The sequence below is a fragment of the Cylas formicarius genome, unplaced genomic scaffold (assembly GCF_029955315.1).
Source record: "Cylas formicarius isolate icCylForm1 unplaced genomic scaffold, icCylForm1.1 PGA_scaffold_2__14_contigs__length_35257938, whole genome shotgun sequence".
NCBI classification, from domain to species: Eukaryota; Metazoa; Arthropoda; class Insecta; order Coleoptera; family Brentidae; genus Cylas; species Cylas formicarius.
Window position 1 is genome coordinate 17,353,755 of NW_026844319.1, and position 22,376 is coordinate 17,376,130.

Below are 22,376 nucleotides of genomic sequence, written 5' to 3' on the forward strand. Positions count from 1 at the left end.
ACGTGTGAAAGTCGTCGCGGATATCGGGTTTAAATTTATTAAACGCGTGAAACGAGACGCTTAATTGGATAATGATCATTCAAAAACACTCGTTACGCAGTGTGTCGGGAGATTCATCGGAAAGTGGCCCCCTTTCACCTCATTCCGTTTCATCTATTAAAAAAACGTTCTTCCATTTTTGTTTTTCGTCCGTTTAATGTCAAAATGCATCAATTTCCGATTCAGCTTTATCCGGATTTTTGCGTTCAATGTATGTATTTTTGTTTACTTTAATCATCATTCCATTCCAAATGCTTAGTCACTTAGATCCTGCTATTCATTTTTAAAAAAATAATAAAAAAAAGTCCAGAAGAGCTCCTATCAGTGAGTTCCTCTGAATAACAAAATTAGACAATGCCATTGTGAGATTCCCTAAAAAGATAACTCCAAATTTCCCAAAATTTAACCCAGAATAATACCTTAGGAAACATTTTTATACATACAGAGTAAAAGAATAAATTAAAAAATTGTAAATATTGTAAATTGATGATCAAACCCAATCAAATCTTAATCCACATTTTTATCTCAAACACTGCCAAAGAGTCATTTTTATTTCGTAAAAATCAGTTTAATATATTTTGTTAAGTTTGCCATGTACTTCGTGCGTGTTTTTACAACTCTTAATAATACTTTTCTTGTGATTTTTTAAACATTATCAGAATAAATACATCGAGACAAGAAATGTCAAAAAATTGCATTTTTAAAAATATCCCACACAAGAGTATGAAATATTTATTTCCATTTAGTAGAAAACACTGCAAACTTAATTTGCCTGTTAGATAATCAATATTTTTGCAGCACAAAAGTTGGACAAGGTAAACGGCGTGTACAAAACCTCAATGTATGAAATTGTTGGATATCAACGGCACAATAACCCCGAAAAGACGCAAAAAAGACAAAATTTAAAAAAAGGAAAACCAAAAACATTTTTTTTAAATTCAGATGCGAAATGATAAAAAAAAGCCAAAACTATGATAAAGTGGAAATAGCGCCGAAAAGAATTTGTTCCTGTAAATATCTTCAATTAAAAATGTTTAAAAATTTTAGAAGTAATCTTTGTTGCCAATGTTCATGTTAATGCCTGGACGAATTTGTTTTGTTCTGTCTATTTTTGATTTATTTTGGTTCAAAAATAACACATATATTAATTGTTATAAATTATACCGCAGCTACGACAGACGAACCCGCGACGAATCCGGAATACGGAAGCGAAATCATTTTGTCCATTTTTCTAACGAATTTAACATTTAGGTTGACGTCTCTGCTCTATTCCATCAGCGCGTTCCGTTAATTCTAAACTAATGGTTCGTTCGCCTGTACATACATATACGCTTAATGGATTCCGCATTTAATGTATATTTTTTTCCATCTCAGATCGGCTTTCGACGTCCTGTGCGGATATCTCTCTGTATGAAACCATTGACGGTTTACAAGCATATACGTGAGACGCAGGCCGAATGAATCTCACAGGAGGCCGCTACACCATATTTTTAGTGATCGCCGTAACCTAACAAACTGGCTGCTTTTTTCTCAGGAGTACTAAAACAATTTCGGCAATATTAAGTGACTTAGAGCCACTAAACCTTATTAGGACAGACGTTTCAAAAACGTTCGTGGATAGTAAACTTCCGTGGACTAAATAAATCGGCACACCTGGCAACGCTGCATTGTACTTGCGAGTGTAAATGGGACGAGTGAGATTGTACACTCGCACATAAAGTTACATAAAGCAATTGCAATGAAAATTGCTGGCTTTTGAAACTTGTTTGTATTTTACGTCGTTCGAAGAGAATCAACAAAAATTTGTCCAATATCCCCTTTTTAAGTTAGGCATAGATTGATGGATTTATTTTTTACCTTTAAACTTACAAAATGTTGAAATATGTCAAGAATAGGCTACGTTAATAGGTAGTCGAAGCAGGATAAAAAACACGACTATACATATATAAATTAATCATTATCAATACGCAAGAACCAAAACTCCAACAAACAACTATTTAAAAAAGTCTTTAAGCGCATAAAGACAAAAAATCTTTTTTTCTGAAACATTTTTGGCTATCTGTCTGAGACCCATATATTGGGGGCCTTTCTTGCGCAGCTTGCCAACCTCAAAATAGGAATATATAATAAGTTTTTGTTTCATGTGTTGCAGTTGGGTGTTTCTGATATTGAGGCAAACGGCCTCTCTTGAAACGCCACAATATTTATACAAGAGCACTCAAAATTATGTATAAAAAGGTTTGAAGTATAAACGGCGAACTTATTAACTTACAATATTAAATGAAATTAAATTTAAAAAATAAAAAAAATTAAATTCGGTTTAAAACATGCGTCGACGTTGTCCAACATCTAGCCTCCATTGTCTCCGGTCCTACTATTGGCCATCGTCTCATCGCTTTGCCCACTTTAGTTTTGCTGTATTATTACATTGCTGTATAACATTTTCAATGCAGTAATTTCCCTCTGCCCAAACCCCTTTTCTGCAAAAATTTCGTATAATAACCAAAAAGTTAAGTTTTCAAGCTGAGACAAGCATGGCGTTTTATGACTTAAACTTTAAAAGAAATATGTTTTACAGTAAAAACTGCCCTTCAATATCTTTATCCTAGCGTAACCGACCGGAGCGTTCAGTAAACGGATTATCAAACTTGAGAAAATTTTGTGGTTTTTAGATAAGAATCATGCATTTCTGCCTACAAACAGGGTGGTAATGGCACTCGGTAAGGGGACTCTTTAAGACCGCTTCTTTTTAACATCGTAATGGATGAAATAATAAAACAAATTCGCAAAGTAAGAGGATACAAAATGGGAAATCGAGAAGTGAAAATTCTGTGCTATACAGGCGACGTGATTCTTGTGATGGAGAACTAAGATGATCTTCAAAGACTTCTGTACCAGTTCAATAAAACAGTCAAAAAATTTAATATGGTTATATCAGCGGCAAAAAGAAAATCGATGGTCACTTCCAAGTCACCGACCAGATGCAAACTTCATTACAAAATAATACAACAGGAAATGAAAGTCAAATATTTAGGAATTGAAATATCTGGATACGGAGACGTTAAGACAGAAATAAGGAACCAAGCTTCAAGAGCGTCTAGGGCAGCAGCATATCTGAACGATACCATCTGACGAAATAAACACATCCGAACTGAAGTAAAAGCCCGGATATATAAAACTGCTATTAGATCTATACTCACCTATACATGATATGAGACCTCGAAAACAGAAAGAATATTAGAGACCACGGAAATGAAAATAGTTTGAAGAATAGCGGGAAAGACGCCCATGAATAGGGAAAGAAGTGAAGATATTAGGCAAGTGGTAGATTACATCAATGACTGGGTGTTGGATCGAGAGATAAAATGGAATGAATACATTGATCGTATGGCAGAAGAACGAACAGTGAAAATATAGGGGGACAAATCACCAACAGGACGAAGAAGCCTTGGAAGACCTAGGAAAAGGTGGAGCGACAACCTCCCAAATGACTGGACGATGGCAAAGATTTGAAGAAAAACAGGGAATCATACAGTAGGAAGCAGAAGATATATACGAGACCTAACAACTAATTGTTCGGATGATGTACGAAATAATAAGAAAATATATTTATACTTATTTTAAAATGATTTTTTTTGCCTTTTCGATTGAAAAATGAAAGCACGCAGTTATTTGTATACCAAAAAATTTTACCGTGCGCTTGACATAATCTTTGTGAAAGGCTTCTGATTTTGTACGAATCACCCTTTTTCGAAAATCGCCTACACACGCATCAAATTTTGATTCATCGCTGAAGATAACGTTACTGCACGTTTCCGTTGTCCAGGATATTTTAGATTTTGCCCAATCCAAACGTTTTTTCTTCTGAATAGACGTTAATAACGGTTTTTCCTTTGCCTTTAACAAAAGTAGATCATAGAATATTAATAATTTTTATATTGAAACAGGAAAAATTGTAAACTTACCTTATAAAAACTCAAACCAGACGTCTACAACATTCCCTGGAGACATTTGTTTGCCTCGTGATTCCATTGGGCTTGAATTTGTCGTAAGACGCTTTGTCTGCTGGTTTTACAAATTTTGACCTGAATACGACGATCTTTTTCAGTGATTTTACGGGATCGGCCTAAACTTTTACCACGAACGCTAACACTAGCTGTCTCTCCATACTTTTTTATAATATCCCCAACTGTTGATTTTGCAATACTCCAGTCATTTGAATTTTTTTGCATTGATTTACCTCTGCAGTACTGGGATATGATAATTTCTCGCACTTTTTTGTTTGTTGCAACACCACGCGTCATTTTCTTATCAACTATTATACAAACTTGAAAGATACAACCCAAACTGACATCTCATTTATCTAAGCACACTACATTTTACCATCATGGGTAGCATTGATTTCTTGGGCAATAAACATTCGCGTCTGAATATTTATTTGTCAGCAAATTTGGTATGTTTCCGTTATTTTGCTATGTAATTCATGCGAAATAAAAAATAATTCAATACGATAGCACTTTCTGTGCTATCGTAATGTGCGTAAATTGATTATTCAATCCACAAAGCAAAAAAAAAATGAAATAGGAATAAAAATGTCTTTTTTATCATTTTTTACATCGTCGGCACATTTAGTTGTTAGGGCTCGTAAAACCTACAGATACGGTAACTGCAAAAGTCGAGTTGTCAGCGTTGTTGCGTCAAATTTTCACTAGTGAACAACCTGAAAAAACGGAACCGAATATACCATTTAAGTTCGAGCCCCGTTGACGTGATTGCGTGTGCGCGAGAGAGACGCATGTATAATAAATAGGCGAAAACTACCTGCGCGGCGGTATTAATTACGTTTTGGTCTACGTGTGTGGCTCAGAGTCATAGAATCGATCTCTGTCAAAAAAGAAACTACCGAAGTCAGTCGGTTTATATCCCGGCACGGGATCTTCAGTTTTTTCGTCTCCGTCATAAGCGACACCGATACAAAGTTTAATTGATGGCGTATACGATGACGAAGACGATACAACTTCGAGTACAAGGCAAAAAGGACGATTATTGTTATCGGTCTCTCTCTCTTTCTCGACTCGGGTAAATAATAGTCGCTTGAAAATTGTCGTACGTGAAGTCGTAGTAGAGATTAACTAATTCTCCGCTCTCTACGACAAACTAAACTGCTGGACACTCGAAACGCACAATCGTTGCATTTTATCACAAGCCACAGCCAACTTGGATAAATCCTGAATTGTATATTGTACTAATATCTCAAAAACTGATAAACGTATCAAAGGTGGCGAAATTTGTTTTTTTGCCAAAAGCGTAGATGAGCCACAAAATTTCGTAAAAAACTTTTCAATTCACACGTATTTTTTTACAAAATTACAAAACAAATTTAACATTTCCTTAGAAAAGTGCAAATTCACAAACCTTTCATCAAATTCTCACTTTCTTTACAAACAGGGACTCGCAAATTATCCACAAGTTATGTATTTTTGGTTTAGAAATTGTACAAATTCATTGTTATGTATTATTTTATTTTATTTTTGTTATTGACTTGTTTATTTATTCACTTAAAAGTTAAAAAAAAGTGAAATAGTTTTGTTGTAAAACTTTGGAACCATATTTACTTTGTTGAATCATTTCTATAAGGTAGCATTTGAGGATTTTCTTTTAAATCAAGGGTTTAAGATAAATTTACTAGGTCTAGTCGTGTAAGCAGTTTGATTCTTATTTCTTTAAATTAGGGTGTACCAAAAAAAAGCTAGATTTTTATTGAAAGTTTGCACATTTGTAGAAAACTCAAAAAAGAGACAACTTTCGCCAATAAAACTTTTTTATATTTCCAAAAAAATATATAACTTTTTTATATTCTTTATAAAAAGTTATCCCCAGTATTAAAATTTTCCAAAATTTATTCATAAAAAATGTTCCCATATGACTTAGTGGTGACACTGCATACGCAAAATTAATAGAATAACATATGTACCATGTGTACTCGAAGGGGCAATTAGGTACGTACTGTATTAAGATGGTTTTAGAAATTTACGCAGTAATAATGCCAGAGACAGGGCCATCTATTCTAAAATCTGAAGCAGAAAAGGCTATAAATCAAGCCAGAAAGAATAAGGCAAGTGGATCAGATCAAATACATAGTGAACTGCTGGAATACGATATATAGATATACGATACTGGTAATATTCCACCAGAATGGCTAAAATCGGCATTCATCCCAATACCTAAAAAGCCGAAAAAATGTCCGGATCATAGGCTTATCAGTTTGGTAAGTCATGTGCTTAAGCTACTCCTACACATTCTACAAAAAAAAGCTATGAGTTCGGAGCAATTTGGTTTCAGAAGATGCATGGGAACTAGGGAACCAGGTGTTGGGATGTGGGAAAGCCTATTACTTTTAAACAGAGAACCGTTGGAGAGAGTGACAAGGTTTAAATATCTCGGCTGCTGAATTGATCAAGATATAAATCCTTCATATGAAATAAGATGCCGCATGGAATAAGCAACAAATGCATTTCAGAATTTTAGGTCGCTTTCAAAACAAGAGAAAAGTTTGATAAATGTTACAAATGGTCGATTCCTATGTATGGATGCGAAACATGGACGCTTAATAAAGAAATGCTCAATCAGATCAAAGGATTTGAAATGTGGACATACAAGAGAATGCTTAAAATATCCTGGACCACAAGAACCAGAAATGAAAAAATTCTTCAAAGACTGGGACACAACAAACTACTTGAACACCTAGGCCATATAATTAGAGGACCTCCATATGACTTTCTTCGACTTATCCTTAACCGAAAAATGGAAGGAAAAAGTGGATTGGGCGTAAGAGCCTTTCATGGCTAAACAACTTGAGACAATGGACATGGAACATGGCAGTCGTCAACGTTCAATATGGACATTACACTTGAAGAAGAAGAACGTACTGGGTATAATTTTGTTCCTTTCGAGGGTATTGTAAAAAAAAGTTAAATGTAATTTGTCACACTAAATAATAAATTACTGTGTTGCTAGGTAAATTAAATATGCAACTTTTTTCATAGTTTTAAATTATTTTATTCATATTTTCGGTTAGTAAAACGATATTTAAATGTGGGTTTCACTATTTTATTCTTTAATGTTGTTATTTTTATTTCTTTATTTATTTATAATTTCTTTGCGATTATGTCAGAAAACGCCAAGATCAGAGACAAGGCAAGAATAAAAAAATTGTTGCGAAAACATGATAGCTATCGTTCATAAACAATAAATTGAATCAGAAAATGACAAAGCAGATAATTGTTTTACTAAGCAATATTAATTTTTTACGTCGCTTGGTCGTCCGAATCGTTACAGGAAACTAACATCAGTTGGCGCAGCTTAAGAAAATCTCGATTCGAGGAAATTTGTGGCTTATTGGCGATCTTTTCGCCGTTCGAGATTCGACGCGATATATGAAAATAAAACTCAAAACAATTCGGTCCGCGTGGTAAAAGCCTCGTAATAAAAAAAAATTAACCGTAAAGTATAAAGTCAAGGAAATATCACATCGGCTTGCGCAAGTTTTAACGGCACGAAAAAGTGGTCAATGGCGGCCATTTAAGCCGTTTCATTAATATATCGCGGCCGGCGACGGAATGCGTCGACAAAAACCGGTCGATAAGAAGTTCGCAATTTTCGCTCGATTTTCAAACCGATTTTTTCACTTCGTGGCTACCGCGAGATCGCGCTTATAGATCACTAGTTTAATGTTTATAAATTCGAACGGCTAACGAGCGAGATTTAATTTCTAGCGAGGGGGTAGGGAGGGTCTCTCACCGATTACTGCTGTTATTCGATGTCCGATTAAAGGATTTACAAGAACGTCAGTTCGCATTTAAAACGATCGAAACACAACACCACCATCAGTAAAAAAAAAATGTAATAGTTTTCGATAAAAATAAATAATAAAAATTCATTATGTAACTGTGGTTTTGGTATTTTTTGCATTATATAGCGGGCAAATAGGGGGGGGGGGGTCTTTTTTCTTTTACCGGTTAAGGTTATCGAAAAAGGAAAACATCTGAACAGACATGTAATACAAGATTATAGTCGCACTAGAAAATTAATTGAAAAAGAGAAATTCCACTCAACAAAATTACTCTAGGTTTTATGAAAGGTGTAAAATACACTACCGTTACTTTTCAGGTACATTTTTGCAAAGCATTCACTGAACTACGTATTACGTGACTTTCAGAATCGACAAACATCAAAATACCATCAGCTGTAGCTAAAACCCACCGAAAACATCCCATTGTTCCCAAATCTGTGATTTACTAACTGACGTTTTATAATGAAAATTTATAGAATACCGATTTTATAATAGCCAATTTATCAAATATGATGGAGCTAAATATTTGCTCGGTTACTTTTTACAAAACTTCCGGATTCCTCCTGTCGGTTTTTGCTGAGTCGAAATTGCTGACGTTTCGCCAATCATCCTGTTGGTTGCTTCAGAGCTTGACTGAAACTGACTCGTATTTTACTCTGTACCTGCTTATATATTGTTTGAGGGGGGCGCTAATGAGGGGTATAAACACCGTCCCGGGTATATACTACCCCTCATTACCCCTCATTCCCCTTGGGTGTGATATACTTATATTAGAGACCTGGGTGTTATGCTTGATACTAATTTTACTTTCTTTGCAAACGCGTCCAAATTACTGACTTAGAAACTAACGAACTCTGCCGGAAATCTGTCACCTTAAACTTTTTTACACGACGTTTATAAAAAGCAAATTTGAATATTCATCTGTATTATAGTCAACTATCTACGAAAATCACACTTTTAGTTTATGTTTATATATTTATATTTCAACTATTTGAGTACTCACTTCCTGTTTGACATAGAGTCTCTTAAACGGGGATTTGTTCCTCTATGGCTATATTCTATAACCTCGATAATAATTCTATGGACGGAATCCCTTTAGTCAATCCACGCTACAATTCACGCAGTGCCGAACTTTTATATAATTTAAAGGGTAGGAGCAATATGCTGCTTAGATCACCAATATATCAAACGTACCGAAAGTTTAATCAAATTGCTAACTAAAGAATAATTTATTCTATTTCCGCTTTCTTGTCTTCTTACCTTCCTTTTTGTTTCTTTAATATTCTTTGGACACCTGTATTTTCTGTAATTAGGTGTATACTTGTTCCTGGGGAAACATTATGGACGTATATATATATATATATATATATATATATATATATATATATATATATATATATATATATATATATATATATATATATATATATATATATATATATATATATATATATATATATATATATATATATATATATATATATATATATATATATATATATATATATATATATATATATATAAATATGTATATGAAAGAACTTAGTTTAAAAATTTATTTGCTTCATATAAAATATTACTTTAAAAAATAGAAACAATTCGATAAGGGACAAATACCAAATCAGACGATGCACCTAAAATTTTATGTTGTATTTCGACAAACGATGTTATTGTCCGTAGTCTGAATGGGTGTTCGTTCCATATCTAACTTTCATAATATATTACATTCAGCAAATCAATTTTGTAACTAAGTTCCCTTATGTATCTCTAAAGATGGATTTATTTTGGTCTAAACGTAGATAATGTTTAAATGAATAAAAATTTTATATGGCCGAATACCCAGGAAAATTGTATTTCGTTCGATTGTGTGTTAACTTTGTACTGATCGTATTATTCTATAATCGAAACAGACTGCGAATTGAAACAAGAACTTTCAGTAACATATATTCAGAAAACACTGAATTCAAGTGGTAAGTTTCAACCCCAAGGTAATGTAAATCTGCCGTCAGGGTTCGACTTCGAGTTTAAAAGGTTCCCTAAATACCCCAAAATGCCTCTGTTTCAATGTTTGTTAAGAACCCTGAATAAGAAAATTTTATATTAAAAATATTGTTTTTATATACAATATGTTTTTCTGGAAATCTGATTATCTGACATAAATATCATAATTATATATATAAAATATATTACTATTGTATTCCTCAATGTAAATATAAAGATAATACACCAATCAAACAAAAAGTTTCATCCTAAAGTTTTAAAATTTTAATTTTTTGTAAGTAGAAGGCTTCCTTCCTAGCTACCCACGTACAAACATTTGTTTTTTTTTTTGTAAGCTTTTAACTAAAGGGTTACAAATGAGGTTTTCCAAGTACCAAAAATGTTTTTGCAATTAATAGTGGGTTTTAAAAGAGCCTTTTTTAACACATTTTGGAAAATTTCTACTAACTAATCAAAACTTAATTTGAAAATGCTAGTGGCAGCACTCACCTTCTGAGGGAGAGCTTTGCTAAGCTTTATTTGTAAGCTATACAAAAAAATGATGCGAAAATAAACTTGTATACATTAAAAAAAATAAAGGAGGTTTATAATTAGGAAATTAGTTACTGGCCGTGCCCACTTCATACCAAAAAACTGATGCTTACGATGGCAATTTTTCTATTTAAAAATACATTGATTTTTTTTTCCTACAATACTTTTCACACTTTGGATCCAACAAAAGGATGCGTATATGATTTTTTTCTATTAAATTTTTTTACTGGATCCTCCATATGACCCAATGTGCGCCGCCGCCACCGCCGCGTTCCGTACGCGGACTGCGCGACGTGACCGGCGCGCGCGAGGCACTGACTGAAAAAAACCGTACGATTTATCTAAACGCCCCCACCATCGGCGCGTCGAGTCCGCAAAGCCCGGGCTCTTGTTATTCGGTGACTGGAAGGCTCACGGCGGCGCGACTCTTGAATTAGTAGCAAACTCGACTCTCGTTCGTACGCAGGGCCAAGCAGCGTACAAGACGTCGCGCGGTCATTTTACGAGCGACGCACGCACGCAACACATGCACCGAACCGGGTCGGTTTTCAGGTGATTTCAGCGTCGCCCGTTCGTCGTACCCCCGAAAAACGACGCCGCACGCCGTGAATTTTGTGCCGACGCCGACGCCGCCGAGAAACTAGTGCGACGCGCGCTGGATTTCAGTGGGCATGTTCCTCGTAAGTGGTGTTTGTACTGTTGTGCGCTTGACGCTGTCCTCTAGTGATTTCGTTTAGTTATGATGATCTTGTCCTCAAACGTAAGTAAGCATCGTCTGATTCGCTGAAGACGAAAAGTGTCCCCAGATTCACGATTTCGGAGTTCCTTTACAATGAAACTAAACGCGCCCTAACTAAATCTCCGTTCTCTTGCATCCTTGCCAGCGGACCATGTGCGAATGTTCACTCACTTTAATTGCCATTTCGAAAAAATTGTCACCAAAAGGCCACCATTCCCTTTTATCACTTCTAGTCGCATTTTACTCGGCAAAATTCTAGCCCTTCTTGCTTGCACTAATTTAGGCCTTATTCACGGTAAAACTAACTAAATAATGTTTTCCCTGTAGTAGCTACCAATAGAACAAATTCACTATTCACATATTTACTGTAGAATGAATAACTCCTCCTGCAGTTGTCCTAATATTTGCTCAAGTCATTTACTATTTCGAAGAAATAGTAGCTAGATTCGAAGCTAGTCTCCCATGATGCCGATCAAGATCCAATCAAAAACCTGGGCAGGCTTTCCCTCCTACGAAGTTATCAACCTGTCAGACACTTAGATAAAAAAATGTCTTATAAACTGGAGCAAAATTAACCACAGCATCCTCATTCACCTGCTGACTGACCAGAGGGTCACCTTCGTCAAAATTAATCACTTCTGCTTATGTTCGCTCACTTTTATTGTTTCTGACAGCATGTCGCTAGAATTCCTATTACGGAGCTCATTTCCGGTAACGGTTATCACAAAGTTCTTCTGCAACTTGAAAAAAAAACGTTCCGAGAAAAATGGAATAAAACAGACACCACCAAGTCCGACAAAGTTGATAACTCGAAACCAGAAGCCCAGTTCAATTTTTCTCTGCTCGTTATGTGATTTTTCAACGTTCTGATGATCGCAGATTCGAAAATGGAAGTTCAACTTGAAGGATACGTATCGATATTTATTTGTTCATAATTTTGCAATACAATGAGGAAAGTCGACGCTATACGTCTTAGTTCTCATTGAAGTAGAAAAATCTGCTAACTTTCTTTTCACAGTGAATTGCCAGCAATTTTCAGAAATGTTACTATTCAACAAAAAATGTTAGTATTACTTAGTGTTGTCAATCCTGATGGGTAAGTAACATTTTTCCAGTTTCCGTTTTCCATCGTCTTTCTTGGTACGGCCCGACTGTTCCCACAAATCGTTTTTAAGTTACACATTTACAGACTTAGGCTCACATGCACCAACATCCGAAAAATTTTTATCACCTTGATGGTATGCAATGATATTCACCATCGCAATCAGTTGGTGAAACAGCTCGAAACTGTCAGATAGAGCTAGGTTACACAACTCGCTGAAGAAGTATATAAGGCAATTACCTGTTTAATGAAATAAATGAAGAAAAATTAAAAAAAAACAATGTAACTGATCCACTTCTGCTAAAAATAATAACTCAACTTAGCAATTAACTGCACGTGACCTCTAACGCAAAGTATTTGTACGGTTTTTGATTTAAAAGCCTGTTTCTGAACAGTGCCACTATTTTTAATAGTGAATAGGAAATTTTTATAAGCATTTTTAATTTACACCCCCCATCTGTTAGATATTTGAATACGAGCTTTAGACTGCAGGTGTTACATCTTTCTTAATTTCTACATAAAGGAAAATGTATTCCAATTAATACAATTAGTATTCCTTTGCAAAAATGCAACGTAGAATTCATTTGGATGACGCGAACGTAAGGGTTCACCTAACGGCCGCGCAAATCTGCCGTTTTAACGCGATACTTACCTCATCGCCCCGCTGTCAACGTTCAAAGTTGTGCAAGTTTTTCCGATATGTACATACATACATATACATGTATATACGCGATATGGCAATAATCTATTAAAATTAATGTAAAATAAAACGCGTGTCCTTGAATGTCGGAATTTTAATAATGTAGAAAGGATTTTTTTTTTAATTAGATGTTACAGATTAGTCGTTAGAAAACGTACGGCGTTCTGAAACGTCAATTTTAATTGATCTGATTACGTGCCGGGGTCGAAAACGACGAGGTTGTCGATAATTAATTGGCGATTTTTTTGGCCTTTTCTCGATATCAGCGACGTCCGTTTTTATGCTGGCGAGAAATTCGACGCACTCTTCTGGTCCAAAAAAAAAAAAGAGAAAAAAAAACGTCGGAATCATAATGGCACTTCACAATAATGAGCGACCGTATGGTTTATCGTTTAGTGCCCGTAAAGACCTCTAATTACGTTAATTACTTTACTTGTCTTAACGCGCCTGCATCCACTCTCGCAGGAAAAATACCTACCGTGAAATTTTTTACCGCCGAAGAGGGAAATCGACTTTTGCCTTTTCGATCGTTTTCCCGCCGCCACTCTCTCTCTCTATCACCCTTTGCAACACGAATCTAAAAATGTATAGAAAAAACATTCCATTCATAAGCTGCACAATGAAACGGGTTGACGAATGTAAACCCACTGTCACTTCTCGTAACAGTGGCGTATCACAATTTGTCTACACAAATTACAAAATACATATCTAATATTGATAAAAAAAAAAATCGGTGGCGTGTATATAGAAAGAAAAACAATTTTTTAATTGAAAGCATGGCACGCTGCTGGCTAAATTGATTTAAAGCTACATCTGGACTGTTAATTTAATTAAAAATTACATTCAAACATTTATGTATTATTCTTTATTAAACCAAAATCACTTCCTCACAACCCTAAAAAACAGGTATCTTTTCTTATTAATTGGAAATATTGGAATATACGACAAATTAAATTTTCAGTTACTTGATGTAACCACGCCACTCCCTGTGTATATAATTTCTTTTTTTTTTCGTATTTTACCAGAATTGCTAAAACCTGCGTGTACTAAAAAAATTTTTTTTGTGACGTTAATGATGCCTTAAATTAGGCTAACATACTCATCAAAAAGTAGACAAACAATAACAATTGTTCTTCGACAAATGATAAATAACCAACCATGTATATCATTTTCAGAACGAATATGTTAAATTTGAAAGCAGTCTCCATAAGGACGGTTAGATGTTAACATCCAAAAAATGTGAAAAATATTTGACAAAAATTTATGTGTAAAATCTCTACTGTTTTTATAGACTGAGTTCGTAGGGTATCGAATAACGACCGCAATACCCAATAAAAATCCCTAATCTATCACTGCGGTAGATTTTATTGAGCGACTTGGGTCAGTTAAATCGCATCGGGCGTGTTTTTTTTTTTCTGGTGGGAAATAAACGCCGTGGATAATTAATGATCACCAAGATCGACTTCAGATAAATATCTTCGGTGCGTTCGTCGCCACAATTAAAAGTCAGCTTTTAAAGTAAAGCCACGACTAAAATATAGTTTGGTTCAAAGTATACCTTGCTTCTTAAATTCTTAAGAAGAACAAACAGCCTCTATGTATATATGTATGCATATATATCTATGTATAATGAAAAAAACAATGTTATAATTAAAAGTTCAGATTACAATAAATATATTTACCTATATAAACACAAATCACTTTTTAACATAAATTTAGTGCTTGGAATATTTGATAAGACTTTTATGTCATATTTGTATTTAAAGTGTAGTAATCGGAGACGAAAATAAAAAACAATTAAATCAGTTTAAAACGGTGATAAATATGGCTCATTTTACGATCAAAGGGATAATTAGAGTTTCAAGTCACTCAAAATGTCAACGGTATGTAATTTGAACGAAACTATATCGTTTACCTACCGCCTGAGGCCGACGAAATAAGGGGCAATCAAGGACAATTATAAGGGACCGTGAAAAATCCTTAATGCGTTTAAAACAACGGTACCAACGCGTTTTTTAAAAAAAAAATCCGTCGCATGTTTTTCTTTTATTTTTTGGTACCGTAAAACATGTTAACTGGCTCCATTGAAATTCCGCACGAGTTTCTTTGAAAATGACATACATTTTTTATAAATTTCTTCGTAGAAAAATTTTTGCCGGAGTCAATATGACAGAAGCAATGAAGTGAAAGCTTAGTATTTATACAGTTATGATGTGTGAAGGAGATAATTATAAAGTTTCCGTAAAAAATAGTTTTTTTCATTTCACTTTCTTAAATTTCTATGCGTCTACGATTTTCATTATGTATTTTTGAAGAAAAAGCTGGTATGCCACATATTTAAAATAATTAAATTAATTAAAATAATAAAATTTACAGGGTTACATTGAGTAATAATAACTAACAACTTATAATTTTTGCACATGTAAACCTGGTTAGCCTGTAATAAATTACAGATTGTAAACGTTATTTGTATTTCTTAAATCAACTTATTTTTTTGTATGTCTTGTGTTTTTTTTTTAATTAAATTTTGTCAACTCTAAACTTAAAACGTTTAAGACGCAATTGATGTGAAGTTTTTTTCTTAGAATGAGATTAGTATGGCCACGCCATTAAGAAATGCCCTGAAGAGGTTTTTTTTTACTGGAATTATATATTTTTTGTACTTTCCAAATAGTACTTTTTTTTGCTTGCAATTAGACGATACGAAAATAAAAATAACACAACGAAACATTTGTTTGGTTTGATGAAAAACGCTTATTTTTGAGACTTTTTTTGAAAAATCTTAGCAATCAATATGTCTTTTATTTTTTTCGTGACAAAAGGTAAGAAATTAGCTAGACCCTTCCCTAAAAAAATGCTTATAGGTGGGACGTCCGTAAACCGTATCATTATAGACCCTCGTTGATTATGTCTTCGCCACGTTGTCAAAACAAATTGATTGCCGCACGACCAGTTTGGCGTTTTTTTCCGAAAAAAAGGAGAAAAAATAAAACGCTATCGTCGGAGATACGAGAACTGGTCGCCGCCGGTAATAAGATAAAGCAAACACACCATTAAAACCAGGAGAAAGTTATAATATCGCGCCTGATTTATCGCATCTCGTATATACATCTGAGCGGTCCCTATGCATTAACAAATTATATAGGGCCGTAATATTTCGCGATTTCTTTTGGCGAAGATATCGACCCGACCTACTTGCCACACAGACGAGTCAATTTTGTACATTTTTAGTACCACTTTATTCATAATAGTTTACACATTTTAAGAAAAGAACTTGATACCAATTTAAACACCATAACTTTTAACATCTACCATGTCTTATACTATAGACGTGTGGTTTTAGTTTTATTTTTTAATACTGCTTTTTCTGCATACGCCCTTAAATAATGCCCCGATTTGTGAACCAAAATTTTTTGATATAACAAATTTTAGTTTATTCTTAAGTTAGCTCTTACTTGTACTGCATTTTCTCACTTTGAAAAGCTCGTAACTTTTTGTGAACACAAGTACAGATGTTAAAAGTAATTTGTCCAATTAATAAATTGCCTAAGAAAACGTCGATTGTGTTCTTGTAAAATCTTTATTTATGGTTCAATTTAATTAAGGACTACCTAAACCCTAACTATACTAATTTAGGCCTCTTAAGCGGTACTTCTGTAGAATGTTTATTTATGGCTCACTTTTGATCATTCTTTTTTCTTGGATAGATCCTACTACTTTTTCATATAGCTTCGACTGAAATCCTGGCCAACCGACACAATTTTTTGAAAGAGACAATGGAGAGGTACTTTAAGAATATTTTAAAATAGAAAATGACAACAGGTTCTTGTTCACTTTTCCGAGTTTTATCATTCATTCCTTAGTCGTTTAAGAAAATTAGTTAGTATCTACGGTATACCTTTCGAATACCACAAAAATATCAAAATCAAACCGTAATCAAAGATTTTACAAGGGTGCACAGTTCTTGTGGGATATAAGATTGCAGATTTCTGTAGAAAAACCAATTAACGTTATTTTTCTATGGTCACTTTTACTTTCCAATTTATATTTATACAATCTCTTGAAATAGCTTAATAACTGCTAACTAACCCTTTGACCCAAATTTTTAACTTGAATTTATACATTTTTTGTAGTTACGTTGATAATTTATTTAACTTTTTTCGTCTATTTGACTTTGTGTTACGATTTTATAACAATGATTACAATAATTAACATCGAAATACAAATTGATTAAGTTATAATTCATTTAATTAAGAGAAATATTATTAAATACACATTTTACTAAGTACTTTGATACCCTGAATATGGAAAACAAAACGTTCAAATGGAAATTGACACAAGTAAAGTGCTATTATTTTAGCCAATAGAATGTATCATCAATGGAACGTATTATTTCCTCACCATCAAGCAAATTCAGAACATCGCGTCCTTAAATCGACACATTTGCGGAGACTTCAATGATCGCGCAGGCGGCGAACCCTCGTTTTCTCGTTTTCTCGGCAACCGTCGATACACGCGATGAGTTTGCGTCGAGTTCCCCGTTTTTAACGTGCGAAACCAAATGGCGGAATGCGGGCGCACGAACGTCTAAAAAGCGGAATGCGCACTTCCCGACACGTCGTCCCGGAAAAAGCATAGCCGATCCGCAAAACTTTTTTTTAAACAACTTTATTCAAATAAATACAAAAATATTTTCTTTTTTTTGACATTTTGACTCAAATAAATGTTTCGATAGCTCTGGTATCTTCTAAGTAACAGTGCTTTATTGACTAATGCTAAGTTTGGCTGATGTTTTTTTAAAATAATTTATATTAATTTTATGTCTTCTATCAATTAGTTGATAAAATTTGGTAAATTTAATTAATGCCCTCACTTAAGTTAATGAAAAATTTAGATGCTCTGCTCTGTATTAGATATAAACTTGTGTGCCTTCGATAACTGATTGAAAGTTTCTGTTTGATTCTTCTAAGTTCTTAAGTTTTGTATTTACAAGTTTGCATTGTTCAAATTACAATATACTTTCCATTTTAGGATACATTTCCTGATGCCAAACATCGAAAGATAATCATTGACATAAAGAATTATATATATATATATATATATATATATATATATATATATATATATATATATATATATATATATATATATATATATATATATATTGCATATCAGGGAAATTGGTTTTTCCATAGGTATATATTTGTTTCTTTGTTAATATTTTTTTATACTCCCTTTACTCAAAAATACCCATTGATGCAATGTTTACCTTTGCCCAAAAACTTCGACCGTTTCGGTTACTTTGGTCACGGGTTAGCTATCTGATATTTTCGGTTGATATTTAAAACACTGACTGAACTGACGCTTGTCAGTTCTACTCATTACTTCACAAATCACTCAGTAAACTTATTCGTGATGTTTTTCAAAAACGTATCCAAAAACTAATGATGGTATTAGAAAAAGTAAATATTTTGAAAAAGGTTATCATTAAGACTAAAGTGCAGTCTCTTCAGCCATATAAAACGAATATACTAATTCATTTGCAATTGCTAGTTTCAATTCCCCAATTAGACTCAAGTATTTAAAAGATAGTACTTTTTCTAAATTAATGCTGTCGCCATTTTATTTTTCGTTTAAGAACTTCATTTTCTCTATATTTATTTTGTTTTTTTTTTGTTTTGTGTTGTTGGAGTACAGTCATGTAAGTAATCTATTAAGATCTTTATTAACTCCTTCTCGTTTTGCACTGTGTATATTCATATATCATCGGAAAATATGTAACAATAAAGCACTAGTCCAAGGATGAAACCCTGTGGCACTCCCAAATTGTTTTGTAACTTTTCGCTGTATACACCTAACATTAAAATTTTAACCGATAACAACTTCTTCGTGTTTTTAATCTTTTTTTTTTGTTCGGCGTTCGTGTTTTTTTTTCTGGCTCGCGCTGTCTGTAGTACTACGCGCGGAATGTCAATATAACGAAAATCTCCGTACCGTTCTGTCGCTCGTTAATATTCCAGAGTGGCGAGCGCCCAGTATAGAAAAATAAAAACAAATCACTAACTGCGGTGTAAGTACATCGCTTCGAGTGACTCGACACGTCTACGCGTTTGCAATACAAAATCGCATTATACAGGGTGCTTTTAAGTACGTGACCAAACTTAAGGAGGTGCCGGAAATACTTTGTTTTCAAAATACAAGGTGTCGGCTTACAATAAATAAGTAAGTATTGTCGACCTCAATTATATTTGAAGCGTTAATTCCACAACATACTTGCGGTAATTATTGAGAAAGATGTTATTACTAATATTTTTTTGGAATCTTTGTTTTAATTTTTTTTTTCTTTCTTTGTTTTGGCAACGTAAAACTAACCGGAAAAATTGGTAATAATAACATTTTTTAGAACGTTAGATATAGAATGGCATGGGGAAATTTATTTTAAACTTTTAGAACATAGTAAAACAATTTTCGGCAATTTCAATATTTTTGAAATGAGCTTCCAAAGTCGGTAAGCGTTTCGCAGGATTTAAAAATACCTGTTATGAGTACGATATTTTTTCACTTAGAAAAAACTGTTCAAAACAATAAATAAATAAAAGTTAAAAGTTGAAGTTGAAAAAAAACACCAACAAAACCTATCTTTTATTTTTTATTATCTAAACCCTTTTTTTACATTTTGAGACAAAACTTACACTCTGTCTTGTCTTTATTTGTAGTTGTCTTTACTTTTTCCAAATAAAAAAAACAATTTTATTATTAGCATTAAATGTTGCACAAAAATATAGGGAAAATTAAGAACGATATTAACAGTGATGTGGTTTGAAAATTTTTGTAAAATAGTTTTATTTTTTTTCTGCGGTTGTAGCAAACTTTCGATCGTTTGTCGACGTTTTATGGCGTTTTATCGAATCTAACGCATCGGAAATTAGGTGTGGAATCCGAAGCGATCATCGTAAAAAAAATATCGTATAAGTAAATGTACAGAACGTTAAAAGCCGCGACCGCGGCGGTCGTCGAATTTTAATTCAACAATATAAACCGTTTACAGTTACAAAATCTTATAATTTACAGCCGTGACTGTTTGATATTCACCAAATGAATACCGGTTGCCGTTAAATAGGTTGCGCGCCTTATCTCGATGAGAAAAACGCCAGTTCCTTCGGAAATAAACAAAATAAATAAAATGTTGCGCTCGCGTATTACCTACTATACGTGCCGATTCAAGCTAACAACTTTCGAATTTGAAATTTCATATTAGAAATCTATAGCAAAACGCAAGGTCTTTTGCGATTCCTATGTTGCCGTTTGTTTGGGGAACATTGCGTTTGCCCAAACATTTCCAAACCATTTGAACAAGTTTATAACATTTTTTCAAAGAAACTTCCACAGGCTACTGTAATACTTTTTGTAAACTTTTTGGATTCTTCCTGCGTCGGTTTTTGTTGACTCGAACTTGCTCCAGTTTCAGTTAAGCTCCGAAGAAGCCAGCAGGATGATTGGCGAAACGTTAGCAAGTTTAAGACAACAAAAACCGACGCAGGAGGAATCAAGAAGTTTTATAAAAAGTTTATAGCATTTTTACAAAACTTCTGGATTCCTCCTGCGTCGGTTTTTGCTTAGTCGAAATTGCTGACGTTTCGCCAATCATCCTGTTGACTTCTTCAGAGCCTGACTGAAACTGAGTTTCAGTCAAGCTCTGAAGAAGTCGAAATTGCTGACGTTTCGCCAATCATCCCGTTGACTTCTTCAGAGCTTGACTGAAACTGAAACTGAGTTTCAGTCAAGCTCTGAAGAAGCCAACGGGATGATTGGCCAAACGTCTGCAATTTCGACTAAGCAAAAACCGACGCAGGAGGAATCCAGAAGTTTTGTAAAAAGCATTACAGTAGCGTGTAGAAGTTTCTTTGAAAAATTAAGTTTATAGCAAGATGAAAAATATTGTGCCGATTCAAATAAAATTTAAAAAATATGTTTTTAATATGTAAACAGATAATTAAACGCAAAATATTTATTTTAAGATTAAAACTCGTATAACTTTAGGTGATTTCAAGAAAGAATGAAACAACCAGCTTAAGAGTATGTTAGGCCGCACGCTTAATAATCGCCATTTTAACCACGAGCAGAGCGAATTTTGAATAAACGTTCGTTTGGGTACATTTTTGCAAAACAGCATTTGCTGACCTGCGGCTTGATCATCAGAATAAACCACCATCAGGGACTTAGGTTTACCGAAAACATATGGTCGTTTTCAAACTCGAGACTCAAGTACCGGAAATATCCGAAGTAGCGACAGTGTTTGATGAAGCTGCCGTCCTAAATGACAATATCTAATAAAATAACATTTTTGACTCAGAAATTGGGAAGGAAATTGTACTTTACTGGAAATAGAGAGAAAAAAATTCCCTTCCCTTGTTTCACCCGTTCCGTTAATGAAGTTTTTTCAACGGAAGATAAAAGATATTATTCTCATTCATCTTGAAATAGTCACAGAAGGCAGTAGAAAAAATGATATAAATACCTCCAGAGTAAAATGCATTTGGATTTTAATTAAACCATCTATTTTAAAATAACTATTCCAACATACCGAAATTCTTTCTTCTAAAATATTATCGTTTCTTGATGATTACTGGTTTTGATATTTTTTCTTTGCTCTTTTTAATCTGAAGTATTTCTCTTCAATAATATTTCTCGGTTTTTGTGTCTTCTTGTCTTGGGCTCGTTTTTTCTCAAAATTTTTGAGAGAGCAACAAACCTTAACTTTTGCGATATACAGAAAGTTAACTAATTTTATTATATTTTCCGTACCCGTAATTAAACATTAAGATCTATATATACCACAAGTATAAAACAGACGGTTAAAGTTGCGTGGATGGCGAACAAGAGTCAAAAATAATAATTCGAAAGCCTTGTTTCGAGTGGGCATATACAGTTTGTGACTAATTTTAATAAAATTGACGCCCTATCTCAAACCTTTCCATATATCCCCCAGGTGAAAAGTTTAAAAGCTGCGCCGACACAAACGTAAGACACTTTACGCGGTTGACGCGCGCGCAAGCCCTTGAAGTCGCGCGCGACGTCAATATTTATTATACGTATTTATAATTATTATTAACATTAACATTTTGCAACGAAATGAATTTACTTTCGAAGGTTCCCTTATCGCGATTCGGTTTACACGCAAAGCTCATTAAAATATCTAACGGATCTTATTTGTAAATGTCACTCGCGTGAGTAATGTTATGTTTACATAGGAATTACGAAACTCTCCCGAGTCCAGACGTTTCGAATTTTCGATAATATCGGTCGGAAAAACGCGGGCGCAATCACCTACGTGGTGGATCAGTTTAATGCACGATTTGACGGTATTATTATGTAATATTTTGTGCATGGCCAACATACAAGTTACTTTTCA

General features: G+C 33.9%; 1 protein-coding gene across 3 annotated transcripts in view; it reads left to right on the forward strand.

Annotated features, from left to right (window-relative positions):
- The window catches only part of LOC132698562 (dendritic arbor reduction protein 1-like), a 359,652-nt gene that overhangs the window by 305,524 nt on the left and 31,752 nt on the right, over window positions 1–22,376 (forward strand). The window contains exon 1 of one of the 3 annotated variants that reach the window (XM_060664721.1): window positions 10,834–11,183. The exons of 1 other annotated variant lie outside the window; for it this stretch is intronic. In XM_060664721.1, coding sequence (XP_060520704.1) covers window positions 11,163–11,183 — 21 coding nt within the window. In that variant the 5' untranslated portion in view covers window positions 10,834–11,162. Of the gene's footprint in view, window positions 1–10,833; window positions 11,184–22,376 lie in introns of those variants that run through there. One more of the 3 variants, XM_060664722.1, reaches the window with a different exon arrangement.